We start from the raw sequence: 19,535 nt of genomic DNA on the forward strand, positions 1-19,535 counted from the left end.
CGCAAATAGTCGATTTCGCAATATAGCTTTACAAAGCCATGGATCGCTTTGAGACTAACGAATGTTTAAACGATTAAACTGGAACTAAGCCAGTTTAGATTCCTGATTGCGTAATTCGCGATTGTATCCAATAACTGGCGTATTCTCCGGATGTCTTGCAGCATGTTGGGGAAACTTTCAAACAAAGATTAAAGTAAAAATGTGAAAATAATTTATCATGAGTTCTATTGGATGATTTATCGTCCAACAACTGCGTCGATACATTGGACGCAGAAACATTTTGCAAGAAGAAACGGGGGCGTCAGCTGTATGAAATCGCTTAAGGGAAAGTCAATCTTTATACATATCATCCGGAGGTGACACACGAGTGCATGAGTATCAAACACTCCAATGAGGTATTCAAAATAATTCAAGAATATCATTACAAGTCCGCAATTTTATGAATTGTGAAAACTGCACTACTTTCTCTCTCTTTTCTCTGTCTTTATGGTCTTATAGCCTTTTATTTGAAAAAGTAATTATTAGCATTCAGTTTAGCAAAAGATACGCGATATATCGTTAATAACGCCAATTAAAAAACACAGGTTTATGATCTATCACAAATTTAATTTTGGTAGATTCTTTATCCTTATCGTGGCGTTTCATCTCTACTTCAATCTACTTTAAGTTGACTTCATTCGTTTCCCGGCAAAATTGGTCGTATCCCGGCTGAATTTACCGGAAATGTCGTGCTTTTTTTTTGACCGCGTCACGGCCTAGCTCTATTTCATGCGAAACGGCGCCGCATCTCACCAAGTCTGCCAGGGATACTGCCGTTAACACAATCGAGCATGCCTTGGCAGCGTTAAGGGAGAGCGGCCTCTTTAGTAAAATAGCCCACCATCTTTCCCATGATTATAGTCGGGCCCATATAAAAGTTTCACTACAAAACTCACCGTCTGGCAGCGATACATGAAATCCGCTTCCCCTCTCTTCCCTTTCCCCGACATCTTCCGCATCACCCCTCTGTAATCCTCCACCTTTCATGAGCACGTCTTCCGACTACGCTTTCCCTTTGTTCCCTAGGGTAGTTCCACATTCGCGAAAGCAGTATATACTTTCAACTAGCCAATCCGACAGCTGCGTCGAATCCGCGGCTTCTCTGTAACGAGGTCGATGGCGTCGGAGAGAAGGGATGATGGTACAGCCGAAATAGTGGAGAAAGAAATAGGCTACAGCTGGATGAAAGTTTGGCGGCAAAAGGAAGGCCAGTAAAATTTCCACCAACTCTACTGAAGTCACATCCGCAGTTATGAATAAATCGAATGAATATCCTTCCTGTTTGGACTCTTCTTTTTGGCCATTCCGGTTGTTTCTTCCTACTTCAATTATTTTCTTTTCGAAACTCGACGACTTGCCATGGCGCTTGCATCATCAGCAATAAATTTTTAATGCCATTGCGGTAACGTGTTCCAGACTGGCGTATTGCGCAATTATTCTAATTATCATGTGAATAATTCCAATGATAGATTTGCCAGACTCTACATTTCTCTCCCTGTCTTCCAGTTTAAACCGTTGAGAGCAGCGGACTGACTGCCAATACAATTTAAAATTCACTATCGAAAAGCTTTTAATCACGAAAACGATATACATTTCACAATTAGCATAATTAGATTATTTGATGGAATAAATGACGTTCGAGACATTCGATAATTTCAGCAATAATATAAACGAAGCAAAACTAATAACACCTTTGCGACCTTTGCAACTTTAGACGCAATTTCTTACATAATTTAGTTCTTATGTCTATACTTAATCCATTATTATTAATGAGAAATCATGTGTTATACCAACATCTATGTATAAACATTATTATGCATTCAAAAAAAAAATTTATATTAATAAATATATACTATTTAAATTTATATTAATAAATTATACTAACAAATTTAAATTTTAAATCTATTAAGGTTGTTGCTTATGGAATTAATTAAATTTTGACTTTTGTCCCCTCTTCGCCGCGGATCAGTTTTAAGCAGTTAATTATCGAATTGCGCGTGCGTATTGTCTCTATGAAAAATGTCGCGAAATTGTGAACACAGATAGGAATCGAGCTTGCAGCCGACTCGCTCGGCGAACTGCGCGACGACGTTAACGCAAATCCGCGGACCGTGCGTGCTGTTTCCAGTGCGTTAATTCGTATATCCACCAGCTTTCCGCTTGTGTTTCAGACAATGGACCGCCTCCCGTGGAGCAGAGCGATGACGGATGGTTGAACTTCACAAAAATCACTCGTGCCGAGAGCGGCTGGTACAAGTGCTATACGCGGCATATGCTCGGCATTTTCACCAGCATCGGATATTTTCTCAACGTTCGCTGTGAGTAAATCGTTGTCGCGCCACTTTATCGCTTTCAATAGCGATACGTAGGATTTCCCGCGCGTTCGAGCAGGGGACGTCAAGTTAATAAATGTATCTCCTTCAATGAAAAGGAAAAGAAGATTATTTCTTTGAAAAGAATAATTTTTGAAGAAGCTTTACTTTAAATTGAAACTTTAACAATTTCTGCCTGTGATTATTAATTTTTATAATCTTACAATTAAATATTAGATGAAAAATACAATTCTTAATAATTTGTGTTTTTATATGAGTTTCTTTTATTTAAAATTAATAAGTTAATTAGTAATTAATAAATTATAGCAATATTAAAAATATTGGATAAAACTCCGAAAATTAAAATAGTGTACAAGTAATAATAAAAATATGTATAAAATGATGATAGCGCCGACGAAAGATAATTACGTCGCAGCGCATCTTTTGGCTGATGTATTGTCTACCCCCTATGCATTTGATAGCGCTCGAAGAGACATTCCCCCTGATTCGGAATGCGAAGGGGGTCGTCGCTGCAGCCAATAACCGGATACCACAGTCATTTGTCAAGGGCGGAAACCACCGAGCCAACCGGAAATTATCCGTGCCCCGTCGTGAAAATTTGCAAATTTCCTATCTAGCCCCATTCCTTCCATCTTGCCATTATAACCAGAGGGCGATGCGCTCCCTGCATCTCAAACCCGCGGCCCTCGTCTCTCTTCTCTCATCCTCTTGTCTTTTATCTAGTCCTTCTCTATCACTCCTATCCTCTTGCTTCCCTCCCTCTTTCCCCCCCCTCTCTCTCGCTCGCTCGCTCGCTTGTTCGCTCGTTCATTCCCTAGTCCTCTGCTCCTTCGACCGACGATGCTGGATACGGGCTTCCGAGCACCTAATCTCTACGCAATTTAGATGGCTCGAGAGCACCTATAAACCAACCATTCCTCCTTCGTGGGAATTATCGATTACACTGCTACTATGTCCTGTTCGAATCTCCTCCTGGATTACTTATCCGCCGGATAACGTCAAGGCGGGTTTAAATCGACGCGCTAATTTCGCCGGCTTGTAGACAGTCTACAGATAGAACGTAGTTTAAAGGGACAGGAGTGATAAGACCAATGCTGTCGGCAGACAGACGGATTTTTTTCGTAACTATTATAAGTACAGATGACGCGGATTAATTTTTTCTTGGTACATATTTGAATATAATTTTTAATTCTTGTTAACTCTCTTAAGAAGACAGATTATCATGTATTTAATCATTTCTAGTAAAGAGTTATTCCATGATGGCATGCGATATTCTATGTTCAAATATTCGATCCAACAAAGCATCTTGGATGCGCATAATTCAATTAGTAGGAACACGAAAGGCATATCAAAGTAATTAGAGATAACGCGATCACAGACGAACGAGTATATGAGAACCTTAATCACCTTAGTGCACGCGAATCGCATTAAGATTTAGGACGATCACAAGCCGCTGCCGCAGAAGAAGAGACGAGATCAAATTTAGAGGTAACGAGAACTGTTGAAGAGAGGAGTAGTGTTGGCTGACGAAAAACGTCAAATTACCAGCCTGATTACCGGGCCTCCCTTTTCTCTCCCTTTTCCTTTCCTGTGTTTGTTAAAGCGCCGCAGCAATGGTGTTTGCTGTAAAATTCCGAACAAACTACAAGACAAACGAGATATAGTTGAGAGTCGAGCGAGCGTGAGAGGAAGTGAAAGCCTCCTATCGCATCCGCACCACTTTGATCCCTTTGTTTTGCTATAGGATGAGCTGGAGGATCAGCTTGCTAACTCAAAGGACTGTTACGTCCTCCCATCCTCCCGCCTCCCGCTTCTTTCTCTTTCTCAGCCAAATTCCACCGCAGCAGTCCAGCTCTAATTCTCGAACAGAGATACGAGCAATCCCCCCGCACATCTTCGACTACCCTTTCCCCGAATTCCCCATTCCTTCCTCTCCCCTCTCTCTTTCTTTCTCTCTCTGCAATTGTGGACACAGCGCTAGCTGGAGAGTAAACGATCGTAGCCGTATAATTCCATAGGTGGAATCGGAAAAGGACGAGAGGGATGAGGAAGAGGGTAGAAGTTGAAACCGACCGTACGTAACGTCGCGGTGGGGAAAAGATTTTGTCGAACCCGGTACGTGAGGGTAGAGAGGTACTGCCCCAACTTTATCTTTCGTACGTGCCGCTGATTTCTGATACCGAAGAGCACTTCGATATAGATGACGATGGACGAGCGATATCGAATCAGTAATTCAAAGTAATAACAAAAAATAAATGTGCTGAGAATTATGATTCGCGAAAGTTACAAATTATGTGATATACTTTAGCAATTTCTTTTTTGTATCGCTCAGAAAAAATTTACGTTTTTATAATTACGAAATCTAGGAGACGAAATATGCGATAATATACAAATGTAAGAGTACACTCTAGTAGATGCAAATACATAAAGTCCCATTTAAAAATATATATAAATATATATAAATAATATATATAAATAATATATATATATATAAATATATATATAAATATAAATATATATATATATAAATAATATATATAAATAATATATTGCGACATTTTTATTTCAGCACTGTATTATTTTACTATATACATTTGTACTATATACATTATTATTGTATTATATACATACTATATACATTATTATTATACTATATACATATTCGCGAAATACAGAAGATCCTAGAAAAGAGAAGAGACAATCTAAAAGTACCCTTTTAGATACACGCTATTTCTATATTTTGGATTACGCTGTCTCATTCTGTCATCTAATAATACATTGTGGAAAACAATGGCGCGCGACCTACACGTTTAAGTTCGACTCTCGAGTTCGTCGCTCGTCGAGAGATTTAAATCAATGGCATTTTAGATGATCCAGATATGGAGACCGAGGCGGAGGCGCTGAACGGCGAGGCGACCGATTCCCGTAGGATGGAAGTGCAGATCGGCGGTGCCGTGACCCTCGAATGTGACGGTGGTTGTTGGGGCCATGGGGCTGGAATGGACCCGGTGGGAGGGCCCGGGCCTCTCGCTCTGAGTCGAGTGGTGTACCAGGAAGCCGGGGAATATCGATGCGTCGCACCCGATCGAAAAATGCAGGACACGTGGCGAGCTCAGTTACCCTATCACATCAAGGTTACCGGTGAGTTCGATAAAATCTCTAGCAGACCGCCTGGCTGCCGATCTTTCGGCCAGCATGGTTTTTCCTCTCGGCTGCTGCTCTTTATTCATTCGCAGTATATCAGGGGCGCGCGAGGGGGTCCCTCGAAACTCTGAGGGAAATGATTTTTTTCGCGTTCGCGCGTGCGAACTAAATATAGAGATAGAGATTATCCGAAAACCGATTAGACGTGCACAGTGCGCGTCCGCGAGTTACAAATTGAATTGCGATTCACATGACGTTGATAATGCGCGAGACGCATTGTTGCCGCGATTGGTATCTGACGAACATAACATTGTGTGGCGTGTCGCATTGTATCCTGCCGCATTGTACGTTGTGGCTAACTACCTTGCCCGCTATCTGGTTCTAAATTTAATTATAACAGCCGACATTGAATTAACCGTGTTACGGTGTAACCGTGTTACGATGGTAACACATTAATTATCGGCTTAAACTTTTGACGACCTGCTGAGGAGTACGGCAAAACGTCGTGCGGAGTTAATGCATTCCTTTAATCCATTTAATGTAGTTACGTTTTCGTAAAACAAATAAACCGGAGCTATATTCAAATGGTATAATTTGTGCATTTACATTTCATGTACACTTGTGTACACGAAGTTTGTTTACGGTACGCGTACACGGTTCAGCGGGTCAAATAAGATATGACTCCATTATGGAACGCGTGAGTCACATGAAGAATTAAAGAGCATATATTTGACAGAAATAATTATCTAAAGCTCTATTAAAATAAATTAATTGTATAAATTAAGTGATTTGACTAGTTAAATGCTCTAAATTTACGTAAACGTAAAAAGAATATAAAATTCTTAGTGAAGCAATCAGAAGCAGCAAATTAAAATCCATAGAAATGATATTTAGGCTTATTAGTATAACAGCTTAAGTTTAAGTTAGTTCTATTAATAATATTTTGTTATATTAAATAAAATATATATATATATATTGTTATATTAAATAAAGTATAGAGAAATATTCTATAGTGAATGTTAAGCATCAAGAATCATATAAGAAGCAATAGCCTATAAACATGCACACATTCCACACTTGCAGAAATTTACATTATTTTATATAAATATTATTTTAAAAAATAATGCTAATGCGTAACACTGCAAATTTATCTTCGTTTTTATCGAAAAAAGACACGTCGCATTTCAGTCACAAAAATTCTATAATATGTAGAAACGAGAGATAGAAATTTTTGGTTCGTTACATTAATTCGTCCTCGCAGATAAAAGCCGTTGCGGCTAGCATTACATCGTAATTATGATAATATTTTTTAATGGATATGGCCAAATAATAACCATCATAATGTTTTAATGTTACCACGTGAAGCCATACGGCTAACGATTGCATAAAACTTACACACCATGTGTAGAGTAATTAAATATTTTTCATCGTCACATTGCGGCCGGAAGAAATTAATTAAATGATGAGAATGTGAAGCATTTTCATTCATTATTAAAGCTTCGTAATAGCTCTGAGTATCATTTGCTATACATCGACTGCGACAAGCTATAAAAATATATATATTACTTTCTCGTTATTACTTTCTCGTATTCTCCATCTCTAAGTATTATTTTGATACGTCATACATTGGTTCAAATATAAATATACATATATCTCAATCACATCGAGACTATTATTCATTATATGCATATTCGAAATATTATTTTTCTTTCGACATATTATTTAGATTTTATTAATCACATAATGCTGAATATAAATTATATCATCAGAATTATTTATTTTATATCTTTTATTCATTTTTTATTTTAATCTTTTATAAAAATTTCAATGGAGAATATAGATATAATTCTCATAAAAAATATTCATGTCATTTTCAACGTATTTAAGTGCTCAACTTTAGTTATTGACTTTAGTAATAAAATATTTTAATATTTTTTGAAAAATTCGCAAATATTGATTAAAATAATTTATGCTACTTTATTAAATGTTTAATATTTTTTTAATAACTGCATATTTTTCTTCAATTTGGAACTTGCATATCAATTGTATTACTATGGGGGCAGAGTCTCTTTATTTAATAAGAATACGTGAGCCTTATTTCCCATCCGAACCAAAGTTCAAATCCGAATACGATTTGGAATCTGCTTTTTACTTGGCGAGAACCTCGAGAGACTAAACGGAAGCGAGCGCTGATAAAAGTTGAGAATTTGGTAACATAGATACTCTTAGATGTGCACTTAGATGTGCAACTCTTTGGGAATGTGGTCAACGGAACGTGACATATAAAACGAACAGAATATGCTGCGGTCGAGAAAAATCAAGTTGAATGCCTGGACAGTAATAGAATTGCAAATCGGTATTATCGAGTTGCAAAATATATGAAAATTTTAGATAAAAAACACTTGCAAGAGTTATATGCATAAACAAATTTTTTTGAATTCACTAAATTACTGAAGTTGTATGGATAAGAATTGACTTGTCCTCATCAAATCAATTTATATTACTTTATAGTAGTTTTACTATTGTCCCAATACATTGAAATACCTAGATAATCGACAGACTACACGTAGAAATGATTTTTGTCGACGACTGCTTTTGAATCGTGTTATACAGTTATGACTTTGGAAACTCGCACTCGCGATGCTGTAGAGGAAAACAACTTTATGACGCGAAATGGGAATTGTGGCCTCGTAAAGTAGACTGACTTAGCATACTCTATCGATGTGATTCCTTCGTTCAAGAAGCCGATAGAGTGTCAAACTAAGAATCAAAGCGGACTATGTATGTATTGGAAATCGAGAAACACATTGCGATTTTACTGTTGCAAAATCTCTCCTGTTTGTCTTCTATTCCTCGACTGGCGACGATAAAAGAAAATCCCTGCCCAAAACTGTCATTGTCATAGCTTTGCAGCAGCCACGACGGAACGGTCATTCGACGAGGGGCGCGGATGAAAACGACGCGACGGATCACGAGCGAGGAAAATGGAGAACCGGAAAGAGGAAACGCGGAAGAAAGTTTGCTAACGTTTAACTTTTCCATTCCTTCTCTGGGGTCTTGTCCTCGTAAAATGGTTCCCGGACATCCTCGCCGACACCATCCACCCGCCCTTGCTCACCCAGGGCGCCCTTATGAGGGCGCGCGTTGATCTGTCTGAAGGGTGCGCGAGGCACGTAGCAGCATACCGCGATATCTCGTTTCGTTTAGCTCTTAACGAGTTTACGTGGATCTTAAATGGCTCGTAATTTTGACTCGGATTTTGATCTGAAAACTTGAGTCGCGAGTGCAAATTAGCCTTCTGTTAATTCCATACTTGAAGATTGAGATTAAAACATATGGTTAATGTTAATAATATTCGAAGAGCCTCTATCTGATTACATATATACATATGTATTAAAACGTACATATGATGAAAAACATGTTAGATATATATATCTAGATGTTATCTAGCGTTAGATAACATATTTTATCAGAAAATCGCGAGATGTAAATAAAATGATGTCAATGAGAGAGACGTAAAATTTAAAAGAATTATCGAAGAAATTTTCACAAAAATATCTTCTACTCTACATTTTAGCGAATCCGCCAATAATTTCTTCGTTTCGTTCTCACCATCATCGTCGAAATGGTTCTCACTCGGTCATATTTTGCGGACGTATCATTCACCCGATAAAGAATCACGGGTGCCCCGATGAATCCACAGACGACAAAAAGACACTCGCCCATTGAAATACGACGACGCTATACGTTCGCGATCGCGAGAGACGTTGGACAGTTTCCCACCCTTTCGGTCGCGGATACGATTCTGGGAATATCGTATATGCCCGATTATTTTTCCTCGCCCTATTTACGCGACGATGATAGATGCAGAACGTTTTCTTTCTCTTTTACCCCGTCCGCGTATATCCCCCTCATGACCGCCTTGCGTTCTCTATCCGCTTTCTTCCTTCCTTCCCTCCACCATCATTCAGCCTGAAGCAATCGCTGGAGCAATCCCGACTTCTTATTGATTGCAGCTCGGGGAACTCGTGCGTGTAAGGCGCTCAGCCGTCCGTCGAACGTTCGCTATCCTACGGCGAATGCCTCCTACGTCGTTTCCATGGAAATGAAAAGACACAGAAGGCAGATCGAAATTATTTCGCCGTCGTCGATCGTTGTCCCGCGCGTCCGCAATAATTTTTGCACCTCACTTTATCATCCGGCGTAACATCTCCCTCGGGGATCGTACAACGCACGAGATATAAGTTTCTCGCTCGTCCGATATCACAATATTTCGCCGCGATCCTAATATGTATTTCTTTAGATTGTCGATCCTTTTTCTCGGGCTTCGGACTTCCCCCGATTCCCCCGTAATTCACTCGACCTCGTTTGTCGCATCTTTGAGAAATGCCACTTTTAAATCTTCTGACGTCTTAAATTTTCTCCCGCGTGAAATGAAAGATCACAAGTTATTGGAAGCACACGGGAAATGCAATCGATTTGTCAATTGTAATAGAGAAATTTGATTGAAAAGCTTTTTTCTAATAAGTCGATATTAAAGTTACACTGTATAACGTCATCACTTTATGCTATGTTATGCTATGTAGTGTTCATATATTCTTTACTTTATCCGCGTAATGTATAGAAATGACTTAATATTTTATTTTTATAATAAAAAATTTTATAATAATCGTTTGTATAGGATTAAACATCTGTTCTGAAGCTGATGCACGCAATAATCGTTCAGAGATCTTTTGTTTCTTTTGCGTTGTTTCGGAATTGACCAAGCGTGTAGTGATATGAGAGAAGTGTGGAGATGGAAACGCGTATCGTAACAACTTCAAAGCAACCATCAGCTGAATATATTATGGAAGCACCGTACGTGCGGTTTGTATGATATTCAAACTATACATGCGCGGCATGTTTGCAATAATCTCAACCATACTTAAACGTTTGAAACCACGGCACATATTCACTACACATTCCTATAAATATACATAATTTCTCTACAAAAGAATAAATAATAGACATCTATTTTTTGCAGATTTAGATAAATCTTCTCTTTAAATTGTTTTGATTAAATATATATTATTTTTTTCGATTGCTTACATTTTTGTCATATTAAAATTTAAAAAATAAAAAAATTCTCTCTACATGTATATATTACTTGTTACGGCTACACATTTGTGTTTAGTAACTGTGTGAGTTTTTCTTTTTCTTAGCGAGAAAATAAAGAGGCCTTTGATTATTGTCATGGAATGCGCTTTGATCTTTGCTTGGAACTTTGATCAATAGATTTTATGAAGCTTATCTGAGGATAAGATAATAATTTTTAATTAGAACGAAAGAAAAATTTTTTAATTTTCTGTTATATATTTTTACAGAACGTCTGTAAACTAAAAATCCTCTTTACGATAAATTTATCAACAAATCGATTACATATAATAATTATTTCTATTTTGATGAAAAACGGAAGCTAAACTTGAGAACTTTGTTGCTCAGCCTATCTCTCTAGCTTTCGTTACTTCGTTACTTCGTTAAACGTTCATTAAATCTTCACGCTTTGACGAACTAAAATGTAGTTTTTTTCTCTTTAACTGATCTGTAAAGAGGGGCGTTTGAACTAACGATAGAACTTACATAATGAAACTTTCGTGTGTTCTCGTTAAATCGCCGTCCAAGTTCGTCTAGTGAATACTACGTGCAGCTATTCCATTGTGGAAAATTCAAGCTTCATTAACAAACTAAATGATGTTGTTTGAATAATGTATAACCGGATAAATATTTTATAACTCGAACAAATTTCTGATGAGAAAGGAAGAAAAAAAGAGAGAGAATATAAACAATTTTCATGTAAAATGAAGCGCAACTGAGCTGATAATTGAGAGTAACTCATTTTTCAAAATTATCGTGCTTATTTAAACGCCCTCTTATTTTTCATGTTTCAATTAAATATATTCATATGTTTTTTTATCTCGTTGCACTGTTTTGATTCAATTTTCCTTTAATTCGACAGATTCTCACAATCTTAATCCTTGTCGACTAAGTGACCGGTAATATTTTTGTAGGAAAGCCAAATTAGAACATTACAGAGACACAACAAGAAAATTACGATAAGTAAATAATCAGTCGTACCTTTTGACGATCTTTCGATGCTTATGACGCTTTAATTAGAGTTAATGAGAAAGTGCCGAACAAATTTGCATTAGTGCACCGTTGTCGCGTCGGGAAACTTCTGTTGATCTATAAAACACTTGCTGAAATCGAGTATATTTCGGATAGATCAACACAAGTTTCCGCTGTGGTGCAGATAACTATCTCCTTCTCGTCAAGCTCGTCCGAGCTCTCCAAGAGTTTTCCACGGTTAATCGCAGGAGAGTTAATTTCATCGTATCGCTCGTGTACAACGAGCCCCACTGTCGTGACGATTGGAACAGCGAATTTTGGAACGGCTGGATGTATTTCATACCAGTGTACGATTCTAAATTTGCAAGCTTGATAAAAGATCCGGTCAAATCATCTAGTCATTTACGCGGAGAGCCGCGCTTCCGTAAGGAACAAAACTTGATTATGCGCTCAAAGCAAGGAGAAAGAAAAATGAGTCGCCTCAGGTCAGAAACCAGCCTTATTATGGCCAGCCAACATTTTACAGCGTGTTCTGAATTTTTTAAAAGCCGACATCGAATCCACTGTAGTGCACAGATAGATATAGCAAGATTCACCCAGCTTCAAACGATCTCGCGCAGAAATTAACTCGTTTCATTATTCGGCGGTGTAGAGAGATAGATGAATGCTTCGTACTTTCTACTAACGAACGCGCTAAACTTCGTAGTTCATTAACGATAACTCGTCAAGAAAACAAACTGATCTCGTATAATAAAAATATATTATATACTTGCGCTTGGTATATTAATGTACAGATTACTCATTGCTTTTCGTTTAATATAATTTTACTGACGAAAAAAATTAATTAAAAAAGGGAATATGATATGAAAAGAAAATACAACGTAATCTCAATAAAAAGATAATAATTTCCTAATTTTACAATCAATACATATAAATGTAGAATATTATACACGTGTTTTTATGATGCAAATTTTTTTGAAAAAAAAACGATTCTATTTACACGAATGGAATGTGTGTCAGTTATAGTTATATCAATATCGGATGTGCCATTGTTTTTTATACATAAATTTCAATATGAATTATTTTAATTTGGACAATATAATATACATTGATGAGAGTTATGTAGATCGTCATAATCACAAAAACGACAATTATTTCAAAAAATAACAACATTATCTGCGTTCGTTGTTAGTGTATTCGAACGCGATATAGAGCGCATGGCCGATTAGATTTAAATTCACATTGCTATGATCGCTGTTATTCGAGCGACATTCGGACGATGGGAAATAACGACCCAAGAGACGTAGCTCTGTGCGCTACATATCGAGCTCAACGAATAGAGAAGGGTTGGGAGGCACGTAACAAAACGTAACCCCGAAAACGATGGTGTACATGGGTCCCCGAGGGAGCTGTGCGGCATTCAAACGAATCGAACGACATACAATCGTAATCCCGGAACGCGAAAGCGCCTGACCGCAGCTGTAAAAATCCCGCGTTGTCGATAAAAATTGCCTTCTAACGAAGCCAAGCCCGAAAAACACGAATGAGCCCTCAAATACTCGTGGAAATTTCTTTTTTGCTTATATTGAAGCTTGCCTCCATTTGCATACAGCATTGTTTTAGAAGAAACGCTACTTACTTCAATATTCAGTTAACAAGCGGTCAAAGTTTAAATAAAAGGATTACTTTCATTTAATTAGTTTTTTACCGAATGTGAACTAGCGTTTTGAATGTTTAATCTATATATTTTGCGTGTGTATGTATGCGCGTCTTTATGTCCTTTTTATGTTTTATTTCTTTTAATTCTAAAGCTGACAATGCGTCTTATAATATCTTTTCTGTTGTTTTAAATTCGACGATTCACAATCATATATTTCTCCCTATTTTCTTTAGTCTTAAAAAAATATAAAAAAATATATAAAATTGAGAAAACATAAAAGCCACCAGATATGAAGACAAATTGAAAAGTCGAGATTCCGCGAAAAAATTTTAACTTTCCAATTTTTCTTCATATTGATGGATTTTATGTTGCCTTGATTCTTTCACTGTTCTAATTTTATCGAGTTAGGGTTAATGTAGCTTCGATCGAACAATTTGTGAAAGGAGTAATCGCGGATAAGGTCACCAACACAAAGATAAGATTGAATACTCACCGATGAAACTATCTTTTGCTGCGGCATCACGTATACACACGTCTGCTCGGTGATCAGATGATGAACGACGTAGCTGCGCTATTTTTACGCCACTACTTTATCGCGGATGCACTACGATGCTGCTATATAAAGCGCAATGTGAAAAATCTCCTCTTGATGGTACGAGCGATTTTAGTTACGCTCTTCATACGGATAACTGCTTTCAGAACATATATGATCTATCTCGAACGTAGGAAACATTATCTCTGTAAGTAAGTCAATATTATTAATTTGGTAGACGACAAAATTTAAAATTTTTTATAAACTACAATTTGCTTTAACAGATTTATATTTATATTTTCAATAATATTGATGAATTTTTTCATTTGACAATATTAATTTAATAACTGTGTTTTACGAGAAGAAATCAGTCCCTCAATCTCGAATTATTACAAATTTAACAAAATGGATGTAACGTTATTGCAAAAAATATTCATGATTTTAAAACGTGTTCATGTAAACTAGAAAATATAAAACAACTGTAAGTATTAAGAACATTTTTCATACTTTTCATACTTTCTTTGTAGCATGTAAATAAACTTCACTCTACTTACTTACTTTTAGAAATAATGTCTTGTTAAAAAATGTTTTTTGCATTTCCATGGTTAGAAACGCGACACGCTTTTTGTACACAAACACAAACTTGTTACTTTATTTAGTAAGTATTTTAGAGATGAGAATTTTAGACCCTTTATTTTTATATCGCTCGAAATAATGAAGAACAAAACAAGATTAATAATGGAAGAGTAATATTTCTTTTTCCCAATCATTGGAGCCATGCAATCCTGCCGCGATGTGATTTCTAATTTTATCAGTTCTCCCCTTCGACGTACGAACTCTGGAGTTCCGACGTGTTAATCGACTTATGAAATACCACTGAAACAAATTATTTGGCATTGTCGACGACACATGGGAATATAACGGGCCGTCCTTCCAGTTGTGGCCAGAAAGCCCTCGGAGATGTTGCAGGAGAAGGATGGATGTAATCATCGGACGCCTCGGAGGGACGGAAAGGTGCAAGGAAACGTGATCTCGGAAGTCAATGGCTCTCTGTCGTGTCTTCGGCCTCCCTTGCGACCGGGGCCCCCGTCAGGCGGGATTATCTTTTTTGTCATTCTCGTCACGTGTATCTCTTTCCTGACATATCCTCCCTGACTAGACCATCCCCATATCTTTTTCTCTTTCGCCTTCATGCAAGCACACCGGAAAAACTTTCATTTTATCTTTCGTTCTTCTGTGGATCAATACTTGATTAATTCCAGCTTTTGAATATAGATGTCGCGAATAATTATTTATAAAAAGCGTTGCATCGCATCAAAAGGGTGAATCTTATTTTCGCAAAGCAGGGTAATGACATCAACTCGAAGAGCATGTCTGATGAGAGTATACATGTTCCTTTTGTTAAGAGGAATGCAAATTTGTGTGAGTGTACAATTTATCCTGCTTTTATTTTTATTGAAAAAAATATTTAATTATTTTATTTGCAGTCTTTGTCTTGTTTATTAATAATATGCTCCGATAACTTGTATAATTATTATTATTACTATTGAGATAATAATTGTTCGAATTTAAATCTTATTAAAAGGATATTATTTAATCTTCTTAATTAATTTATAATTTTGAATATCAACATGTATGTTTTCGTATAAATAAGTTGAAAGATTATCGTAAATTGATATAAAAACATATGACCTCTTTGATTATCCTTCATCAAAAACTTTCTTCTCGTAGCTCTCACGCTGATGAATATTTGATTAATTCCATCTCCAGAACGTGGAGATTGCGAGCGATCTCACATTCGAGACGCGTCCGCATCGGAATTAAATTTTATTTCACAGACCAGCGCCGTGATTGTTGCGGATGTAGGCGATAAACGTTTACTTTATTCAAATTTTCAGCTCTTCCCTCTCTCAATTACTCTTTCAACTTCGCGCAATAGAGTGTGATGCGCTTGATAAAATTCTCTCTCTCCTTTTTTTTTTTGCCGGAATGTGTATATTCCAAATGGATACACAACACATAAGGTCACAGATGAACGCGTAAAGCGAATTTTACGATTAGTGATTAAGAAAATCTGCTTATCTGTTTATCTGCGAAATTATTATATTAACCATTTTACCAGAAATAGTATTATAATCATCATATACATTTTATCACGACTTTGTCACTTGAAAATAAAAGAAGAGATTATAAATAACTAGATACAATTTATTTTAAAATATTTAAATATATCTAACATATATTTATTTTATATTTTCATGTTATATTATTTACTAAGGAATTTATTTCGAATTTTATTGCTATTTTAACGTACAATTTTAAATATGTAAATCTAACTTAAATTAATTAATTTTATCTTTTCTATGGGTAAGGTGTTTATACTTATTTTTAAATTTAAATTGCAATAAAATACAATGTACAATATATTTTAACGACCGTCGATTTACGTAGAATCGCGCTAAATATTTCGCTGTTGTTCTCTCTTGTATCGCTTTCTTTTACATTGCTCCTCGCGCGTTTATATCCGAGCAACGGCTCCCATCATTGTGACAGAAGACGAATGACAGAACATTTATAGCGTCTAAGGAGGATATCACGAGGTTCACCCTCAATTTCGCGACGATAAGGAACGAAGCCGCTGCTGTTTAGTATCTCGGCCAGTGTTAATGTCGCGTTGTGAAACGTCGTTCACAGAAAATTTAATTAATGGAGACCGGAAATTCGTTCGAATTTAAATCGAACTACGTCAACCGTTTTAATCAGGCGGCATAATTATCTTCCTGGCGAGTGCAAGGGAGTTAATGAATCTAATTACAAGCCGAAGCGAATAAACATATTTTACAGCGTGAATTGGATAGTTAATAGGATGATAATCCTGTCTCCTCTCCCTCTCCTTCCGCAATGTGTAATCTGATTTATAGCTTTATATTGCAGGATACGCACGACGGCCATTAATAGTGCTATACTTACTATAAAACTGTATTGGCAGCTATTTTACTCCGTAACGATCGCGGCGGCAATTTAATAGTCCTGTAATTAACATGCTGAATGCATACAGAATGCGTTCTACCATTAACGAGCGGAATTGAGGAAAGTTAAACAAAATTCACTCCGAATCTCTTTGCCATACTAATCGACGGAAATCTGGCTATGGTCCATTGAAATAGATTTTCTCTACTATGAAATCATTAAATGGATTAATTTAAGACAAATTGATATGATTTTACTCCATACATTTTCTCTGTAAGCAAAAAAAGTAAAACTATTGTATGTTTCGAAATTGGATTTTGAGTAAATCAAAATATAATCCATCAAATCACATTTCTGATATTCAAAATCCAAATATATCTTCTCGGTAAGATATATAGATTGTTTGGGAATTGGATGTATTCCACATGATAAATTTCCTATAGCGAAGTCCACGGAATCAATAATTTGTCGTATTGTATCAGCAATTGTTCCTAAAGCTTTTATCAATTCGTCGGTAAGAGACGGAGACAGGAACATAATAAAAGCGCTATTAAGGAATCTGACGAGATCCGCTATGCAGATTAATCGTATTCCGTGACCCGCGCCTTGGCTGAAGAATATCGCCAGGGGATATTAGATATGCACGGCGAGACGCTGCGACCATAAATCAATTTGTATCCCGGCCGTAATGTGTTCATAATTCATGCTTAGCCTAACACAGCTCTATAGGTGGGTGTTGAAAAATTAATGCAGCGAAAATGGCCGGTATTATTCCGCCCCGTTTCCGCCCAGCCATTGTTCCGATTGCTGCTCGAATATCAGCGTCTTCGAATTTGTTATCTCGCTGAAAACAATCTCGTTAATTACACATTCCTGCAGAACAAAAAACACAGCGATGATAATAAAAATATATCACTGTGATATATTTTTAAACGATAGTTATTAATAATTATCGTGCGTATTTACCGTTAGAAATCGATGCAAAAATGTACGTCTACGTATTTGTTCTCATTAATAATGATTATTTCTTGTTTTTATCTGCTATTTGATATTGTTAAATACACGTGTAATCGATTAAGTGGAAATATTCTGACTTTATTTACGTATATGTTCTATATTTTATATTTATATTATTGTATAAACATAGAAATCATGTGCATATTATATGAATATTTAATGAATTTTAATGAAATTTTTTGCCAACATCTAAAGAGACAGTAATAATTTTATCATTGATATAATATATAATTATTATATTTTATTATAATAATTATAATTTTTTATATTCTATATTCTGTTTTTGCTAAATATTTATCATTTCACAATGATTTTATAATGACATAATGTTTACACACGACGTAATGACTATTAACTTTAACATCAAATTATAACGACGTATCTATTCCATCATTACGATTATTATTATTGATTCTATCGGACCGGTTTACAACGCGTGTTCTTGGGCGGAGGCAAGAATTCATAGCGACGTCCGAAATAAGCAACGAGCTACAGTCGCAGTATAGTAGCGATATAGTAGCAATAGAATATTCACACTGACCACGATCTCGCTTGCCGTACCACGGCGACTTATTCAATAACAACTCCGCACGCATATCCGCGTCGAGAATCAACATACAGATAAGTTCATTCATTCGTATCACAGGTATGTGCGCAATAGCGGCAGCGGGAACGTTATTATCTGCTCGTGAAACAGCGAACACGAGTTGCTTAATTCAGGAGTTGTTTCGAGAGCGTGAAACCAGCCGCCGCGATGTACCGGCGGGAATTGCGCGACTCCACGTAATAGCGTAACATCCACGTCGTATAGTTGTCACGTATGTTCGACCAAAATTCCTCGAATCGCGACCTGTAGCATGTAGCTCTTTTCTGTTTCTTTTTTTTTTTTTTTTTTTTTTCCTATTACGACGGCACGCGAATCCGATGACTGCCTGACGCTGAGGTAATTTAGTCTATCGACAGATGGACCATCCCGTATCCATGAGGCGCATTCAGCGCAATCACTCTTCCGTCTTACTGCCATGATGCAGATTGACCGAATCTTTTTCCCTCTCAAGCGAGAAACCTCGCGTTTTTACATTCCAAGTAAATCATCGTAGCGTGTCGATTGCTCGGTAAATTGCATTTTTGCCGAAAGCGCCATTAATCTTCTTTTTGAAATGGATAGCGCGCACATCTTATGTAAATATATAGTTGTGTGTGTGTGTGTGTGTGTGTATATATATATTTGTATATTTAAAAATATCTGTATATATTATATCTGTATATATATCCCTGTATATGTCCCTGTGCATTTTCCTGCTTTCTCTTTGCGCCTGTTTACGCTTTTTTCACAATTCATCTGTGTTTTAGAAAATGTCAAGTTGATTTACACATTTAGCTGTGTTTTATTCTTTACGGAATATAATGGAGAAGCTGCAATGCATAATATATATATATATATATATATATATATATATATATATATATTTCTTGTAATTTTCGTAATATTACATTCATTATTATTATCTCGTATTCGCATATTGACCAATTCCGCCAATATTGCAGCTTCTTAATTGGTTTTATAGCGTGATACATCGCGTGACTTATCATAATAAGAAATTACCTCTTTGCTCGCGTTAATTTATTCCGAGTACAAAGTTTTTCCCTCGAAAAGTTGCTAATTTAGATAGAACTATATTTGTTAACGAACGTATCGAAAATATTGCTGGATTAGCGTGAGTAATTGCAATTC

General features: G+C 36.5%; 1 protein-coding gene and 1 long non-coding RNA gene across 6 annotated transcripts in view; both read left to right on the forward strand.

The window, feature by feature from the left end:
* The window catches only part of tei (irregular chiasm C-roughest protein teiresias), a 317,350-nt gene that overhangs the window by 252,826 nt on the left and 44,989 nt on the right, over positions 1–19,535 (forward strand). For 4 of the 5 annotated variants that reach the window (XM_089080497.1, XM_089080496.1, XM_089080499.1 and 1 more), the window contains exons 8-9: positions 2,211–2,357; positions 5,241–5,513. In XM_089080497.1, coding sequence (XP_088936623.1) covers positions 2,211–2,357; positions 5,241–5,513 — 420 coding nt within the window. The remainder of the gene's footprint in view (positions 1–2,210; positions 2,358–5,240; positions 5,514–19,535) is intronic. The other variant, XM_089080500.1, reaches the window with a different exon arrangement.
* LOC148936120 (uncharacterized) lies at positions 7,551–17,868 on the forward strand. Its single transcript, XR_016139868.1, has 2 exons — positions 7,551–14,294; positions 14,378–17,868. It is a non-coding gene; the product is annotated as an uncharacterized LOC148936120 (long non-coding RNA).

Source organism: Pogonomyrmex barbatus, unplaced genomic scaffold (genome assembly GCF_055798465.1).
Source record: "Pogonomyrmex barbatus isolate J1 unplaced genomic scaffold, ASM5579846v1 scaffold3, whole genome shotgun sequence".
In the NCBI taxonomy this organism is placed as follows: domain Eukaryota; kingdom Metazoa; phylum Arthropoda; class Insecta; order Hymenoptera; family Formicidae; genus Pogonomyrmex; species Pogonomyrmex barbatus.